The sequence below is a fragment of the Lepisosteus platostomus genome, chromosome 10 (genome assembly GCF_059453375.1).
Source record: "Lepisosteus platostomus isolate fLepPlt1 chromosome 10, fLepPlt1.hap1, whole genome shotgun sequence".
NCBI lineage: Eukaryota > Metazoa > Chordata > Actinopteri > Semionotiformes > Lepisosteidae > Lepisosteus > Lepisosteus platostomus.
The window spans coordinates 50,574,096-50,592,056 of record NC_142620.1 but is presented as its reverse complement, the minus strand read 5'-3'; the positions used below and the strand labels follow the sequence as shown (position 1 = coordinate 50,592,056).

At 48.4% G+C, this 17,961-nt stretch overlaps 1 protein-coding gene and 1 pseudogene across 3 annotated transcripts; one reads left to right on the top strand and one right to left on the bottom strand.

The window, feature by feature from the left end:
• Positions 1 to 1,429: 1,429 nt before the first annotated feature.
• On the bottom strand, positions 1,430 to 9,059 carry LOC148653900 (uncharacterized). 2 transcript variants are annotated; one of them, XM_088596983.1, is made up of 11 exons: positions 8,927 to 9,059; positions 6,857 to 7,042; positions 5,049 to 6,512; positions 4,806 to 4,898; positions 4,262 to 4,366; positions 3,902 to 4,011; positions 3,421 to 3,615; positions 3,034 to 3,196; positions 2,597 to 2,762; positions 2,262 to 2,356; positions 1,430 to 2,066 (listed from the first exon to the last, which is right to left on the bottom strand). In XM_088596983.1, exons 2-11 carry the CDS (start codon positions 7,011 to 7,013, stop codon positions 1,981 to 1,983), a joined length of 2,634 nt encoding a protein of 877 aa, XP_088453109.1. In that variant the 5' UTR covers positions 7,014 to 7,042; positions 8,927 to 9,059; the 3' UTR covers positions 1,430 to 1,980. The 2 variants fall into 2 exon arrangements, with proteins under 2 accessions (XP_088453109.1, XP_088453110.1); XM_088596984.1 differs by lacking the exon at positions 8,927 to 9,059 and having other exon boundaries at positions 6,857 to 7,141.
• On the top strand, positions 7,829 to 13,850 carry LOC148653899 (cis-aconitate decarboxylase-like; annotated as a pseudogene). Its single transcript, XR_015924873.1, has 8 exons — positions 7,829 to 7,991; positions 8,544 to 8,974; positions 9,117 to 9,374; positions 10,062 to 10,116; positions 10,822 to 11,009; positions 11,299 to 11,391; positions 11,501 to 11,706; positions 12,524 to 13,850. The product of XR_015924873.1 is annotated as a cis-aconitate decarboxylase-like (transcript).
• Positions 13,851 to 17,961: the final 4,111 nt, after the last annotated feature.

Sequence of the window (17,961 nt, the reverse complement as noted above, 5' to 3'; positions counted from 1 at the left end):
AGCCAGATTCTTGTTGGTGGGTTGATGTTGTAGAGCTGCCTTCTTATTGCGTAGAAAGCCCTGAGTGCCTTCTCCCTCAGTGCCTTCACTGCCAGGTCAAAACTCCCGGAAGAGCTGATGGTGAGACCGAGATATGTGTAGCTGGATGTGTGCTCCAATGTGTTGTTGTTCAGTGTGAATTTGTACCTGTTTCTCTGAGGTCTGGCTTTCTTCTGGAAAACCATATCTCTGGTCTTGTCCAGATTGACTGTCAGTGCCCAGGTCTGACAGTACTGCTCCAGCAGTGCCAGGTTCTGCTGCAGCCCCTGTTCTGTGGGCGACAGCAGGACCAGGTCATCTGCGTAGAGGAGGAACTTGATTTCTGTGTCGTGTAGTGTGAGACTAGGAGCTGCAGACTGCTCCAACATTCCTGCTAATTCGTTGATATAGATATTGAACAGTGTTGGGCTCAGGCTGCAGCCCTGTCTCACCCCGTGGCCTTGGGTGAAGAATTTAGTCCTTTTGTTTCCAATTTTCACTGCACATTTGCTCTCTGAATACATTGATTTAATTATGTCATACACTTTGCCCCCTATGCCACTTTGGAGTAGTTTGTAAAACAATCTCTCATGCCAAATCGAGTCAAATGCTTTTTTGAAATCGACAAAGCAGGCAAAAATTTTTCCTTTGTGTTTTTGGTGGACGTGTTTGTCTATCAGTGTGTGTAGGGTGTAAATGTGATCAGATGTGCGGTGATCTGGCAAGAAGCCAATCTGACTCTTGCTCAGGATATTGTGTTCAGTAAGGAAGGCCTGTATTTGAAAGAGAGATCTCTCCACAGCTCAGTAGCTGTGGTCCTGCTATCTCTTTCTGTCCCCTGCTCCCGCCTCTAACCCCCCCTCCCTCCCAGCCTTGTTCTCCCATTACATTACCTTTGCCTACTGCCTTGTCTCTCTCACACCTGAAGAAGGCTCCACGGCCGAAACGTTGTGTTCTCTTTCTTCTTTTTTTCAGCATGGAATAAACCTATTACTTGTTCCTTTGTAGACTACACCTAGTTTGCTAAGCTTCCCCTGCAATGGAGAGGTTGTCTGTATGTTGCAGGCTGCAGTGCCTGCGACCGTGTTTTTCAATCTTTTAAAGGCTTCTGCTGTCTTTTCGTGAGACATTCACTTATTGGATTTGCAAAAAAGGCAAAAGATCAAAGCATGCTTACTGATTCAGGTGATTTGATTTGGGTTTTCAGTACTCAAATACAATACGCATTAGGATTATAAACATGAGACTCCAATGGAAAAGAAATGGACATCTACACCCAGAATGGCATTGTACACTAGCCCACAAACTGATTCAGCTTTCAACATACTGTACAATGAATTTCACTATTCATCACAAACAGCAGTAACAGTTTGCATTTTAAAAACTAAGAGACATAATATTTTGCACCACACCACCAGTGCAGAGATACTGTACAAGCAAACATGCTAATCGGCAGAACCAATGTGTTTGAGAACGCAAGTGTAGTTCAGTGTAGTTGAGCAACACTGGGCTGGAATAGTGCCTTCAGAGCTACTGTAACAGCACTCCGAACACCTGGAGATACCATTGGAGTCTCTTTATCTGAGATCTCTTGGCAACAGGGAGGGCTGAAAAGATCTACTTATCTTATAATACAAATGCTATTGTTTGCCAAAAATCAAAAGATAAAGGTGTTGTCTGATAAATCACTTTATTGCATTCAACAGAACTGTACTGTAGTTCACCAACAGATACATTAAAAGAGGCCTTCATTATGTACATTGCAGAATCTTTAAATCCTTTTAAAAAATGGTGAAAATAAACCCAAAAGTCATTCCCACCTATGGCTATTTTGTAATATAAAAAATACAATAATAATAATATACAAATAAATATCTGCATTGTTTAAAGCTCCTCCACGTGGTTTCAAAGCTTGCTGTTCCTGAGAGAGTATTTCAGGTTCGAAGGGATGAGGCCTGGTGTTTATACCACACTGGTCTTCACTTTCTCAAATATCTGCCTGACTTTGACAGCCGGAACACAGCCTTCTCTGATGATGGTGATGATGCCTGAAACACAAAAGGACAGTTAGGTTTTTCTCTATGACAGGACACGTTCGCTGCCTACAAACAAGGGCCCTCTGTATAGCTCTCAAACTCTGACTGACCACACAGAGCTCAAAGAGGCCTTTTCTGTGATGTCCGATCAGAGGTGGCAGCCCTAGAAAGTAAGAGCTGTTTTGCAAAGAACAGAACGTACTGTACCTTCATCGATTTTCAAGCAGTTGACCACAGTGGATGCCACGACTTCATTCGATTCTCCATCACACAGAACTCCGTTCAGCTTGTGTCCAAGACGCCTACAGGAGAAGAATAAAAAGTGGATTTAGACTCAAGGCAAAGCAACACACCTCAATATGGCATCAATTGGGAATATGGTATCAATTTCAAAGGATATACTATATGCAGGATTTAGGCAGATCTTTCTATATGAGCTGCTGTCGGAAGTAAGAAGCAGCAGTTCCTTCCCAAAGATCAGGGAGGTTTCAAATCTGGCCCATTCCCATAAAGAAGAGCTCTACGGACAAACGGAGACTCACGTGATGACCATGTCGTGGTGCGTGCTGTCCGGCTCTCCACTGGGGTTGGCAGAAGTGATGGCGAGGGGGCCAGTCATGTTACACAGGTGTGCGGTCACCGTGTGGTCAGGCACCCGGATCATGATGCTGTCCTTGGTGCCCACGCGGTCATAGGCAGGACCAACGCCTGGAAGCGAGCCAACAGAGGACTGTCAGTAACAGGGAAGGACTGGGATAGCCAGCCAAGCCAGACTTTTTCCTGGGGCAGGCTAGGAGGATCCCTAAATGCTGTGCTTGTCCAGTGTCAAGTGATTCATTTTTGAATCTGCAGTGCTTTACATTGAGAATAAGACACAGAACTGGAGTGAAGGACCTCAGAGCTGAGAGTAGACCATGAGTGGAAGATGCTAACCACAATTCCCATAACATCCATCCGCATCGCAGTAGACCCCACTCACCCAGCCTGGACAGCCACTCGCCCTTCTTGACGATGCAGCTGATGCCCCCTGGGTAAACATTCCTCATGAACTCCCACAGCAGGGTGCTGAAGGGAGGCCTGACGGCGGCCAGCTGCTCCAGGTTTGAGATGCAGATGCAGATGGGCTTCTCTGCAGGGCGGTCCTGTTGGGAGGCAGTGCCAGATGCTCAGGGATCACCAGTTGTGAAAATGAAAGCTCATTTGAGCTGTTCAAGATCCTGTAGGTCACCGTACAGTACAGTTGCATAGTGTAAGGCTTCGCTTGCAGGAACGTTTGCTACTGAGCTTGTCGAGAGGTTTCTCTTGACAAAGGGAAAGCAAAGGGAATGAAGGCTGCTTCTACACACAGAAAGGGGCCTGTTCTTACCTTGATGTTGTAGATCTTCTCTATGGCTTTGGGGTGTCTGCAGGAGGCGGCCAGGGCATACACTGTGTCAGTAGGGATGCCACATACGCCACTGCTGTCCAACAGCTTGGAGATGGTTATCAACCCGCTGGTCAGTTGAGAGTTGGCAATGGGGCAAGGAGGAGGAGGCCTCTCGGTCAATTCCTTCTTCTGAGCCTGGGTGTAACGAGCTGAATTAGTCAGTGGGCAGTTCTCGGCTTGGGCCACGTGGCATGACTGTTTGGAAAGGCTTCCTGATTTTTCCACATTGCCCTGAATCCAGGTTTTCATTTTAAGGGACATACACATAGAGTAAAGTCAATATCAAGATTAAAATATGAATCCAACATAATTCTGATTTATCCCAAGAGGTGAGAAGACCGCGTTCTGGAGTGAAAAGAAGAACCTGTGGGTAGCTAGTGTGTGTATGCAGTGTATACGCAGTGGCGGATGGGGGCCTCACCTTCAGCACAGGGGGCCCGAGGGGGAGCAGATCCTTGAGGAAGATGGCGTTGGCCAGGGAGGCCAGCATGCCATAGAGGCAGATGATGGAGAATATCGCCAGCATGGCAACTGCAAGAGACACCCAGGGAGGTTAGGAGAGTGGCACATCACTCTCAGCTTTCTGAGGCAAGTCTAGAATGAAGGAACTGCTCGGGTGATGCCCATCAGTTGGGTCTCAAAAGAGCATCTCCTCTTCCTCAAAGCGCCTGTGGACCTGCAGCACATTGCATTTAACTGCTGACAGCAATGAACTATGGCAAATGAGAAAGGAAAGAGGACTGTTGATGCGCTTATTTCACAAAGCTGGGGAATGTCTTACTTTCCAGTTTGTAGGGCAGCCTGTCCAAGGTGGAGAGGAGGAAACAGACCAAGATGACTTCCATCACAGTAGTCAGTGCCAGGAGCACCAGGTTCCTGTAGCCGGCTGTGGAAGGAGAATGAAGAGAGCACTTGAACCTGTATAACCTACTACATCACTGGCAATCAACCTCCTAAGTCACCATTTTAGAGACATGGCTCTGATCATCCCTGGTCTTTCAGGAACATCTTAGCTCTTAACTACCCCAATAGTTCATTATTGGCATGATTAGGTCACTTGATCTGCTACTTTTAAGTGATCTAGCAATCCTGTAGACACACCAGCCCTTCAGGACCAAGACTGTATAGATTGTCAGAGACATTTGCCTTTCTAAAAAATAAACTTGGGAACAATACCAATACTGCAGCCAAAAATATTGCATGAAAAATTCAACACTGGGTGAAATCTAGTCCCAAGCAGTAAAGGAAAGTGAAACCAATTCCAAAAGAAAGTATTGTTAACATTTGGCCAAAATCCAAATCCTTAAGAACTTGACTTGACTTACCAGTAAGCATGAGGAAACCATTCAACACAAGGAACGCAATGGCTCCTGCTGTAAATCCCCCAGCTGAACCTGGAGTGATGTCAAGCAGAAAACCTAACAAAAACACACAAGAGAGCAAGGAGTGAGATCCTGGGAACTGGCGTATCAGATTGTGTGAAAGTGGCAATTGTCTACAACTGGGACTAGTCAGTATGTTCTATTCTGTTGGTGTATTAAACACCTGAGCTTAGCTGGCCAAATTACCTGCAAACCGGTACCAGGTCCAGGTTGCCCAGATGGCGGCATAGGAGATGGGGATGATGGGTCCGAACCTGTGGCCTCCTTGGACCGCCAGCCTGCTCACATAAAGCTGCATGATGGCTCCTGCGAGGTGCAGGAAAGAGTCGCCCGGGCCGCTGTTGTGGATGGCGGACATGGCCGCCACCCCGTTGCAGAGGAAGAAGAGGGCATCGGGCAGCTGGGAGGCGGAGCTGGGTGGAAGATCCTGAGGTTTCACCCAAGACCTCTTGAGGATGCTCAGCACGCTCTGGAGATTGTCAGTGGAGAGAGGCTGTGGCCCCACTGGGATCAGGGCTTTCTCCGCTATGCTGTTGACTTGCCTGGCGAAGGTGGCATAGAGGGAGAGGGCCAGGAACAGGCAGCAGGCCACCCCAAAAAAGATGTAGTACCGCTGCAGTGGGATCTGGGAGATGGTGGAGACGGTGAGGAGGAGAAAAAGGGCGTTGTGAAGCAGCTCCAAGGTGTCCGTGTTCAGAGACAGCAGGCAGAGGACGATGGCCGCGGCCAGGAAGAACCAGTCCCCGACCATGCCGTCTCTGGCTCCTCCAACCTCCTCCTTGCCCACCATCACGGACAGCACAAACTCCTCCCACGCCTTCATCAGCCAGTAGGAGCAGTGCAGCCCAAACTTGGTGGTGTGGTAGCTGTCCTCACGCAGATAGGCGTAGTAGCTGGAGAAGAGCTGGGCGAAGGAGGTGATGGAGACCCAGATGGCTCCCACAAAGAAGTTGGGCATGTAGCCAAAGCAGTAGAAGGCGAATATGAAGGGGGAGACAGTATCGGAGATGTAGCCCAGGGCCATGGGCTCGGCGTACTTGGTGTTCTTCTTCTTCTCCTGGCCCAGGCTCTGGGAGCTGCTCTTGTTGGCCGTGCCGAGCAGGAGGACGTTGAAGAGCGGGTTGCCGAAGCCCTTGAGGACATTGCGCTGCAATATGCCCTTCAGCAGCAGGGCGGTGGCCCCATAGAGCCCACACACCAGGATGACCAGCTCCAGAACGCCCGACACCACCAGCGCCCAGCGCCCCACCAGCCCCACGGCCTCGAACACCAGCGTCAAGGTGATGGCGCCAAACACGAAGGGCATGATGTAGTTGACCGTGGCGGAGCAGAAGGCCAGGATGAAAGAGATGAAGATGTAGGGGACCAGCCCGGAGATGGCGGATTCCTGGATGGCAGGAGCAGCCAAGCTGGAATTACTCAGCAAGGCGACTGAAGTGCTGGAATTAAGGCCAAGGCTGCCATTCGAGCTGTTAGCTTTTAGGTCACTCAGCGGGGGGTTGGCACCCAGAACGATCCTGGTAGCGCCATAGCTGGTCCAGAGAGCAGCGTAGGCAATGAAGGATGTTCCACTCAAGTGGTCATACTTGCGAAAGGACAGCAGGCCAGCCAGCAGCTGAGTTACGCCTCCTATCACGATCAGGTGAACACCTGTGGAAATGACATGGGTCAGAGGTCAGGGGTCAAGAGTCAGGGGTCAGAGATTGCTCTATTGCAATAATTCCTCCCGTTTTAAAGTAACAACACCAAGGGAGCATGCAGCACAGCTTTGTAGCACAGAAATGTTGAATGTTTTAAATTTATGGTTGAGATGACCCATAAATTACAGGAGTAAACTAAAGGTGCTTAAAAAAAACAACACGAGACACTTGAAATACAATTCTGATGGCCAGGCATAATTTTGAAATCTTTTTGAGATACAGAAATAAAAAAGCCATTAAAGACACAGAACCAGCAGTATTCACGCAAGCGGCGGCTCGGGACGCGGTGTTTACCAGCTAGGATGTTCTCCACGCCCACAGCCGGGACGCCAGTGTGCGCTCCGTGGAAGTTCTGCAGAAGGACGAGGAAAGCGCTGATTCCATTCGCCAGGAGTCCCAAGACACCGGGCTCCCCGTAGAACACAGCAGCGAAGCCGTCTGTAGTCGCCATGTGGCCTGTTGTGTGTGCAGTATCTGTCCCTGGGAGAAACCAGAGAGCAGGATTCACGGTCAAGTCGCAAGCTTTCCTGGCTTTATATGCACTAGTTTCGTGATATCGAGCTCTACTTTGTGGATTAATTGCACTGTCTCTACAGAATAGATCTGTATTTTTCTAATTCACATTTCTGCGGGCAAAGCCAAAACCTACGGCACCGACTCTAAACAACAGAACAAAATCGCCCTTTGATTTTTATTTAATCACGTCGCCATCTAAAGTTGCGAATTGGCCATAGTTTAAGGGACACATTTTAATGAGGACGAGGAAAATTTTTAGCTCTAAGGTTTTTTTTTTTGTTGTTGTTGTGAATTTACCGATACATGTATCGACCTAGAGAAAAGCGGTAAATTGCGATTATGCGCGCTCCACTAAAATAGCTGTACAGAACTGCGACTTCTGGAAGACAGCGCCCTCTGCGGGCCCCCTGGAGAAAATTCTCTCTTCCTACCGCCGCTCAGATCACACCTGTCCCGTCAGCGGTTACACCTCCCTCTGAATAATTCTGTGCAGCTTTAAATCGAAGCATCATTTCTTTATTATTTAATAATACACATTGCATGTTCAAGACTTTATTTCGACTGGTAAAACTTTGTCGGTGTTACAGTTCACTATATCGTTGCGTCAGTATTCATTACTCTGATCACACTGAAGAGGTTTTTTTTTTTGGTATGTGATGATACGGAGCGGCTTGTGTGACAATGTCCGCCAGACTTCACGAGTGAACGTGACGCACGGCCTGGATTTGATCAGATGTGTAAAATACAACGAGTGTAAGATTACCATCGGTCTCCAAAACTGCAAAGGACCGGGCTCTACGGATTGCCCTTGGACTGAGTCAACGGCTGAAAATGCTCGGACACAGACCCACGCTATTACTATTTAAACTTGAGCTCAGAAACAGCCGGATACTGGAATAAGACACCGTAGCTGGTAACTCGTGGCGATTAAGAGTGTAGAGTGTAGTATTAATATTACAAAGCTTAAAATGTATCCAGCGGTCACTCGGTTCCTAATAACCACTAATTATTTACCATTAAACCTAAGACGTACTGCTTGGTGGACTATACAGAAGTTATCTACAACAATTGCACGGCTTCCAAAATGACCGAAAACTCGGCGATCTTGGGAAGAAAGTAATTTAAGACACTGTCTCTGTAAATACGCATCCATTAACCTCAGCGGATACAGTAGTATACAGTAGCACAACACATCGCATTTAGTTATTGCAGATGACGGGTTGGGGGAAATACTTATGACAGTGAGCGTCAGTACTCCTGTCTGAAACTACATACTGCTGTATCTGTAATGTTCCCGCGGTTCAGAGCGCAATCAGAGTGGTTTTATCAGTCAGGTCTTCGCGCTCCCTGTTTCTCGCACCTTCGAGGCGAAAGCCTGACTTCTCTCCGAAAGGCGAGACTGGGCCCGAACTATCTTTAAGGAACACATCTGTCCCCAACGCCGCCTGCAATGTGCCTTTTCCAGCAGGTAGCAGGTCCGAGCCTTTATTTGCTCCCGGGGATGCGGCGCACGCTGGCAACTACGGAGTTAAGCGGCTGGTGGCATCGATCCAGAGCACCTGCTGTGACCTGTGGACACCCGGGTCCCTGGCAGTCGCGTGGGAATGCTGTGCTCGACCTGTTTTGTAGGTTAGAATTCTAGCTTTCAAATCTCTCCATACCTCCTAACACAAAGAGATGGGAAGTTCTGGTCATAAAAAGTATGTAGTACTTTACCAAGCATGACCTGTTTCTCAGAACATGTAACGTGCTGTGTTCTTCTAGACTGAGACCTCTGATAAAATAGCCCACACTGGAAGTTAAAACACTACAGAGGCTATGGAGATATAGGAGAAGAATGGTATTTACCTGTCCAGAAGGCTCCGTTCCCAAAATTGCGAGCAGGCTGAGGGTGGTGTAAGTATATTCTTTATAAATGGAGGAGGGGGAGCAGGAGGAGTCTGTACAGTCCCTGCTTTTCTTGTTTCCTCCACCCTGCATTGATAACAGAAATGATATCACAGGCCCCCCACCTTCTTATATAATACTTCCTTTTCAGATTCGGAGAAATCCCCCCCTGAATACGTGCACGAAATACCTGTTTGGGTGGGGGGGGCAAGGGGTGTATTTTGGAAGCCCCAGCCCAACCCACCCCCTTAGAATGGGGTGTATTGTTGTCTGCCGAGGGTCAGTGTGTATATAAGCAGTCAGCAGAGCCTCACCTGATTAACAGCTGCTCCTCACAGCAACACCAAGGCTCACAGAGACTCCTGAAGATCCTGCCAGCACAGCGGACACCATGCTCTCCACACTGCAGGTAAGCACAACACCCAGGAGGGACTGCCGCTCCTTGAGACTTTAATCACCACTGGTGAAATGGAGCTATATAATGTGATGTTCTGCTTTTGTGAAAGAGTCTGTTTAAGTGTTTTGTGATTTTTTTTAAATCCTTTTCTTCAGTGTTTTGTGAAAATGTACAGAGTATGTCTTGCCAGAATGTCTCCCGAAACTGCGGTTCAATTATTTTTGTCAGTTTTTGCTTTTAGCATGTCTCTGTAAGGGTGTGTTATTTTTTTTTTTTACTTTACCAAGGTTTTACTAGAAAGTCTAACATGGCTTAAAGACTTGTCACTGCAGCATTAACGGCTGTGTTCATCATGCTGGCTCTTCTGTCTGAGTTTCTTCTGTGCCTGAGTTTCTTGTCGGCAAACTGAACAAGACGCTTTCTTTCAGCACCAGAGCAGGTCAAACAACTTTTAAAACTGAACTAGAAAAAAAGTGGTATGAACTGTAATTATTTTTTTTCAGTGTGTATCTTCTGAAAGTTCTTGCCTTCATTTTACCCCTGGAGGGTCTTGTAAAAATATTTTGTCCTACTTTACAGTATGCACAGGTAGTCTTCGCTTTACCAGACACCTGCAGGACCCCTAGTGGTTGGTTTGATCAAACCGTCACTTTCCTCTGGCATATCAAAAGTTAAATCTTGTTGGGTTTTTTTTTGCAGAGAACGTCAAGACGTGTTTGTGCCATCCGACAGCTTCACAAACCTGCCCTGGAAGGTAAAGAGACTGTAAATTTCTCCAAAATCTATCTCTTCATTTACTAGACCAGCAGTGAAAACTGATCAAGTCAATTCTATATTCCCAGGCTTTGCCCTTTTCCTGTTTTTACCCTTTTACCAGTTTTAAGGGATTAATTAGGTAGGAGCTGTATGTTCTGTCGCTGCACAGGCTTCACTGCCCCAGCGGGTTTCTGCATGTTGCAAGTTCCGTGCGGATGTGCTCTCGCCATCTAATACTTAGTGATGGGTCCTGCGGGTTCAAGACCAGTTTCAGCCGAGGCAGTGTGGAGCAGTGGTCAGGTTTCTGGACTTGTAACGGGAAGGTTGCAGGTTCAAATCTCACATAAGAGAGTGCTGGTGCACCCTTGAGCACGGTCAGGGTTCTGCATAAGTGAAGGCAATGAAAGCTTCTTTAGGGGGGAAAAAAAAATCAAATATATAGTATTGCCTGGAATATAGGTCCTTAACTGCATCTGGCCGGTAAAGAGTATGTCACCTCAGGACTGGTCAGCTGCTCTTAAAAGCCTTAATGCAGGGCTGTAGGTCTTCTTTAGATACCTGGTCTGGAAAAGCCAGTCTCTTCTCTCTTCAGGTTCTCAGCCTCCACTCTCTGCAAGCGGCCGCAGTGAGAGCTGTGGCACCAGGCCAGCCCTGCTGTAGGGCGAGCCGGGTGTCAGCGCCGTGTGTTCTGTGTGTCCTGCAGTGGCGGAGAGGCCTGCCCCAGAGGAGACGGTGACGGCCAGCTTCGGGGGCTTCATCCAGGCCGTGCAGCCGGAGCAGCTGACGCAGACGGTGCTGAGGCGCAGCAAGAGGATGGTGCTGGATAGTCTGGGCGTGGGGCTGCTGGGCAGCACCACCCAGGTGTTTGAGCTGGCGCTGCAGCACTGCCAGGTGAGCGGGCCGCACGAGGGGCACAGAACGACCGCTGATCAGGGCACGCTCCTCACTTCAGCTGTCCTGATCGCCTTGGCGCCGATCTCATAATCAAGCGTGGTCATGCCTTTCGGTAAACGTGATTGAAGCTTTGATTACCTTTCATACAGTACAGGCCATTGCTTCAGTCCTTATTTAAAATCCCACTGGCAAAATGGGGCTCTGGTCAGTGTCCAGTGGGGATGTGGCCCTAAGGCGTGAAAGTTTGCTGGTGGAGTTAGTGACCGACTGCTTCCTGTCTTTCCAGCACATGTACGCCCCCGATGACATCAGCTCCGTCTACGGCCGCAGCCAGACCAGGCTCTCCCCAACGCTGGCGGCCTTCGTCAATGGCGTGGCGGTAAGGTGGTGCTGTGGCGTGCCCGCTTTCTGTGATGAGCTGGGAGACGGATGGACAGAGGAATGCTCCTCTTCTCGTTACTCAGCCTTTCTCTCGCCTGCTACTCCAGGTCCACTCCATGGACTTCGATGACACCTGGCACCCTGCCACTCATCCCTCGGGGGTGGTCCTTCCTGCCCTCCTGGCTGTCAGTGACATGTTGCCTAGCAACAGCAAGCCCAGCGGGCTGGATTTCCTGTTGGCGTTCAACGTGGGCATCGAGGTCCAGGGCAGGCTGATGAGGTTCTCCAGTGAGGCGCACAACATCCCCAAGAGGTGAGACTCCAGCCCACCTTCTCTCGAGCCCGATCTGTCTCGGCTCAAAGTCTTCCCTCTGGCCTAGCCCCAGCAGCTGCTGGGTTAATGGGTGTCTAGTGCCAACATGGGAATGGAAACAGGATTTAATCCGTGTAGAGAAGGAAACGGGGATAGTTATCTCATCGTGTTGTAGAGCAGAAAGTGAAGGCTCTATCAGCAGAAACACTTTCTAATATGTTTAGCCAGCGCAGGTAAAAATAACGCACAATTATTTCTTGGATAATGAAGGATGGTTTATTGGTTGAACTGGCCCATTAAAGACCATTCTGTGTTTTGGTTTGTTACTGTCAAAAAATAAATAAAGGGCTATTTTCACATCTTCCTTCATAAATGCATGAAAAAGACATCTACTCACTCACCAGCCAGTGAGTTGTTTCTTTTCTTTCATGGCGATTTGATGCAGACTGTGGTGTTAACCTCGCCCACATAACAATGTTCAAACGTGTCTTTCCATGAGGAAAGAACCAGAGCTTGAAGTCCTATTATTCCTTCAAGAAACTTGCTAAAATTAAAAATGCAATGAGCAAAATTTGCATACAATGAGGATATTATTCATCGGATGCTTCACATCATGCAAGTGATTTCTCATTAAGGAGAAATCAAGACGCATTATAATGTATCCCAGAATTCCTTCCCAATGCCAATGTAAAGAGCCAGTATGGACTCATTTTGTTTTTAACACTACAGCTGTGCTTTTCCTCCTGCAGAACAACTGGCAGCCTTCTCATGGTGAATACTGGCCTCTCTGATGCCCCTCTCTCCTCTCCTTCTGCAGGTTCCACCCCCCCAGCGTGGTGGGCACCATGGGCAGTGCTGCCGCCTGCGCCAGGCTCCTGGCCCTGGAGCGCACCCAGTGCGCCCACGCCCTCGCCATCGCCGCCTCGCTGGCGGGCGCCCCCATGGCCAACGCCGCCACGGAGACCAAGCCCCTGCACATCGGCAACGCGGCGCGGCTGGGCCTGGAGGCGGCGCTGCTGGCCTCTCGCCGTGCCAGGGGTGGCGGGCTTCAGCGCCTTCTACGAGGACTACGCGGCCCGGCCGCTGCCCTCGCCGGAGGAGGCCGAGCCCCGCTTCCTGCTGGAGGAGCAGGACGTGGCCTTCAAGCGGTTCCCGGCCCACCTGGGCATGCACTGGGTGGCGGACGCAGCGGCCATGGTGCACGAGCAGCTGCCCGGCGCCCGCGGCGGCTCCTTCTCCCCGGGCCTGATCCGGGACATCCTGCTCCGCGTGCCCCGCTCCAAGTACATCAACCGGCCCTTCCCGGAGTCCGAGCACCAGGCCCGCCACTCCTTCCAGTTCAGCGCCTGCACGGCCCTGCTGGACGGGGAGGTGACGGTGCGCTCCTTCCTCCCCGCCGCCCGCCGCCGGCCCGAGCTGCAGGCCCTGCTGGCCCGGGTGCGAGTGGAGCACCCGGAGGACAACCCCGCCAACTTCGACCGCATGTACGGGGAGGTGCGAGTCACGCTGGCCGGCGGGGAGGAGCTGGGGGGCCGCTGCGACACCTTCTACGGGCACTGGCGCAACCCGCTGAGCGCCGAGGCCCTGCAAGGGAAGTTCCGGCACAACGCCGGCGCCGTGCTGCCCGGGGAGAAGGTGGAGGCGCTGATCGAGACGGTGGAGGGGCTGGACAGGCTGGGGGACTGCCGCCCCCTGCTGGAGCAGCTGCACTGAGCCGCGGCCCCCGGACCCCCGCCAGCATGTTGGTTTTAAGCTCTCTTCCCAGATTTACTGTCTATCCATCCTCTTCCGCGCTTTGCTTCGGGACGCGTGCACGGATCTGGGGCACTCACGCATCGGAGATTCTCGGGAGAGCGAGCTGCTCTTGCATTCTTGTCTGGGAGCTGAATCTCTTTGTTAAATAGTCATGTTTTAAAACCGATTACTGTACTTTCTGTTGAGGGCTTTGTTTGAATGTCCGCGTGCCGGGAGATGCGTGTGAATGAATGATACATGCCGAAGGTGAGCGAGGGGCTCCTGTCCCGGGGCCCACCCGTCCTGCGGTGATGACAAGGTCTCGCCATGCCCGGTGCCGTTCTGATCCAAACTAGCCCGCTGGACTTGTCAGCTGCTGGCTGCGGAAGACCAATTCTGTAAATGCTGGAGAAAAATCAGGGTTTGTTGTTAATTTATTGCTACTTTTTATGTAAATGAATTAATAATGATGTATTTTTTAGCTTTTGATTATGACCTTTATGTGATGTAAAAATGGGCAATAAGAATTTTTGTTCTGACAAATAAATGAGATTAAATAAGCTCTGCTGCCTGTGTGTTTTCGCTCTGACACGTTGAGATCTTTGCATACTTGCATATAGTGCCTGCAGTTAGAGGACTGTAGCTGTTAAAAACAAAGTGCACCATTCAGTTGAAGTGTTCACAATACTCAAAAATATTGTCAAAGTCCTCTGCTAAGGACACAGCCTGGAACTGAAAGAAAATGCATTTTAAAACAGAAAGCCAGAGGAGGCTACTTTACACAAAGTTGTGTGGGTGTTTGAAGCAAGGTGCCCAGTCATGCTCAGGTGAACGAACAAGGATTTTGGATTAGTTACTAGCAGCAACTTGTACCCTACTGTGTACTCATAAAGCTACACATAGTTTTGAGCCCTGCATTTAAGTAGTTGTGCAAACACCTCCTCTTGTGGTGTTCAGCACCAATGCAATGGCTTACCACGTTGAGCGATAACTTGGTCTTTACATTTTTAGATGTTTGCTGTTGATATGCTATTAGGCCTAAAGAGTAATGCACTTTTTACACAATCTGCTTCTCAAACTTTCTTACCTCTTTATATCACAACCTCAATGATCGAGTCCAGCTTTAATCAGACTAGTAACCCTTAAACATCAGCACATCAGATGCTATATAAACACAATCTGTAGTTTTAGTTCAGGTGGGTAGCTGCGTCACCTGAAGAAGGCTCCACAGCCAAAACGTGTTTGCTTTCTTCTCTTTTCAGCATGGAATAAACCTATGACTTGTTCATCTGTAGTTTTAGTTGCATACACATCTAACACAAAAACAAGCAACCTTATTTACTGTATCTCTTGCAGTAAATGCCCAGCCATCTACATTGGAGAAACAGGAAGGAGACTTGGAGACCGCTTCAGAGAACACGTCAGGGCTGTGAAGATTAAAGATCTCTCCAAGCCCATTGTTTCTCATTTCACCTCTGACGGCCACGACCACTCTGATCTCTCTGTCTGTGTTCTCAAAGATGGTTTTCCGAACTCATACATCAGAAAGACTACTGAAACCAAACTTATCCTGCAGCTAGGATCACACCCTTCACTTCCCCCTTCTCTTAACGACAGACTACTCTTCTACTAAATTTTCTCCATTCATTGGAAGTTTCATTTCACACTTTTCTACACCTATCCTGACTTCACACCTCTTGATTGGCCTCTCAATTCAATTCAATTCAATTCAAGGTGCTTTATTAGCATGACCGATGGGTACAATCAGTGTTGCCAAAGCAAATAAAAATAATAAAATTAACATGGAACAAAACAAAAAATAGAAGTAAAATAAAACCTACAGACATGTTACAGACATTTACAACAAAGACATATTATAAAATATTGACATATACTGTAGGCGGCTGGAGCATTATTGGGAGACAGACTCACTGTTCCTCTGGCTGTGACAGGAGATCACATACTGGGCTGCCAGATCAACTGAGTTCCCTCCTCCCTCTCCCAGTCTGATTGGGACCCGTCTCTATTTCTCCCCGCTGGCAGTGGGAGCACAGCCTGTCCTCTCTGGGCAGCCAGGTCTGCCTGTGTCGCCCAGTTTCTATGGCCAGGCTCTGGTCACTGAGCCTGTACTTCGTCAGGGTCTGTTTTTGTTTGTTATTTTTTATTTTGGTCAAATATTCAGCTAGTGTGTATTGTCTGTTTAGGGTTCTGTAGCATTCCAGTTTACAGTATGTTGTGTTTGTGTGTGTGTGTCCCAGTGTGTGAGACATTGCTGTTTGATCTGTGCTGTGATGTGGTTGAGTCTGGGTTGTGGTGCTCTAGCAGTGCTGTCCTGAGGCTGGTTAGTGTCGGTGTGGCTCAGGTCGGTGAGCCTCAGGACCAGCTGGCTCAGGGGGCTCTGTTTTGGGCTCAGCTCTTGGCTCAGCAGGGCTTTGTGGTGCCAGGAATTTTGGTCGCTGTTTTTAGGTGTAGCCAATACTTTAATATTCTTTTCTGTATGTTTATCAATAGTGGGTACTGGCCAAATTCGGCCCTACACCCGTTGTTAGGAGTTTTTCTCTGCACACGGAGGATGTTTCTACAGATCTCCATGTGCAGAGTTTCTGTGGGGTGTTTGTCCCATTGGGTGTAATCCTGGTCTGTGAGGGGACCCCACACTTCACTGCCGTATAGGGCAATGGGTTGGATTACACTTTCAAATATTTGGAGCTAGATTCTTGTTGGTGGGTTGATGTTGAAGAGCCTCCTTCTTATTGCGTAGAAAGCCCTGAGTGCCTTCTCCCTCCGTGCCTTCACTGCCAGGTCAAAACTCCCGGAAGAGCTGATGGTGAGACCGAGATATGTGTAGCTGGATGTGTGCTCCAATGTGTTGTTGTTCAGTGTGAATTTGTACCTGTTTCCCTGAGGTCTGGCTTTCTTCTGGAAAACCATAACTCTGGTCTTGTCCAGATTGACTGACAGTGCCCAGGTCTGACAATACTGCTCCAGCAGTGCCAGGTTCTGTTGCAGCCCCTGTTCTGTGGGCGACAGCAGGACCAGGTCATCTGCGTAGAGGAGGAACTTGATTTCTGTGTCGTGTAGTGTGAGACCAGGAGGTGCAGACTGCTCCAACATTCCTGCTAATTCGTTGATATAGATATTGAACAGTGTTGGGCTCAGGCTTCAGCCCTGTCTCACCCCGTGGCCTTGGGTGAAGAATTTAGTCCTTTTGTTTCCAATTTTCACTGCACATTTGCTCTCACTTTGCCCCCTATGCCACTTTGAAGTAGTTTGGAAAACAATCTCTCATGCCAAATCGAGTCAAATGCTTTTTTGAAATCGACAAAGCAGGCAAAAATTTTTCCTTTGTGTTTTTGGTGGACGTGTTTCTCTATCAGTGTGTGTAGGGTGTAAATGTGATCAGATGTGCGGTGATCTGGCAAGAAGCCAATCTGACTCTTGCTCAGGACATTGTGTTCGGTAAGGAAGGCCAGTATTCGAAAGAGAGATCTCTCCACAGCTCAGTAGCTGTGGTCCTGCTATCTCTTTCTGTCCCCTGCTCCCACCTCTAACCCCCCCTCCCTCCCAGCCTTGTTCTCCCATTACATTACCTTTGCCTACTGCCTTGTCTCTCTCACACCTGAAGAAGGCTCCACGGCCGAAACGTTGTGTTCTCTTTCTTCTTTTTTTCAGCATGGAATAAACCTATTACTTGTTCCTTTGTAGACTACACCTAGTTTGCTAGGCTTCCCCTGCAATGGAGAGGTTGTCTGTATATTGCAGGCTGCAGTGCCTGCGACTGTGTTTTTCATTCTTTTAAAGGCTTCTGCTGTCTTTTCGTGAGACATTCACTTATTGGATTTGCAAAAAAGGCAAAAGATCAAAGAATGCTTACTGATTCAGGTGATTTTATTTGGGTTTTCAGTACTCAAATACAATATGCATTAGGATTATAAACTTGAGACTCCAATGGAAAAGAAATGGACATCTACACCCAGAATGGCATTGTACACTAGCCCACAAACTGATTCAGCTTTCAACATACTGTACAAGCAATGAATTTCACTATTCACCACAAACAGCAGTAACAGTTTGCATTTTAAAAACTAAGAGACATAATATTTCGCACCACACCACCAGTGCAGAGATACTGTACAAGCAAACATGCTAATTGGCAGAACCAATGTGTTTGAGGACGCAAGTGTAGTTCAGTGTAGTTGAGCAACACTGGGCTGGAATAGTGCCTTCAGAGCTACTGTAACAGCACTCCGAACACCTGGAGATACCATTGGAGTCTCTTTATCTGAGATCTCTTGGCAACAGGGAGGGCTGAAAAGATCTACTTATCTTATAATACAAATGCTATTGTTTGCCAAAAATCAAAAGATAAAGGTGTTGTCTGATAAATCACTTTATTGCATTCAACAGAACTGTACTGTAGTTCACCAACAGATACAGTAAAAGAGGCCTTCATTATGTACATTGCAGAATCTTAAAATCCTTTTAAAAAATGGTGAAAATAAACCCAAAAGTCATTCCCAC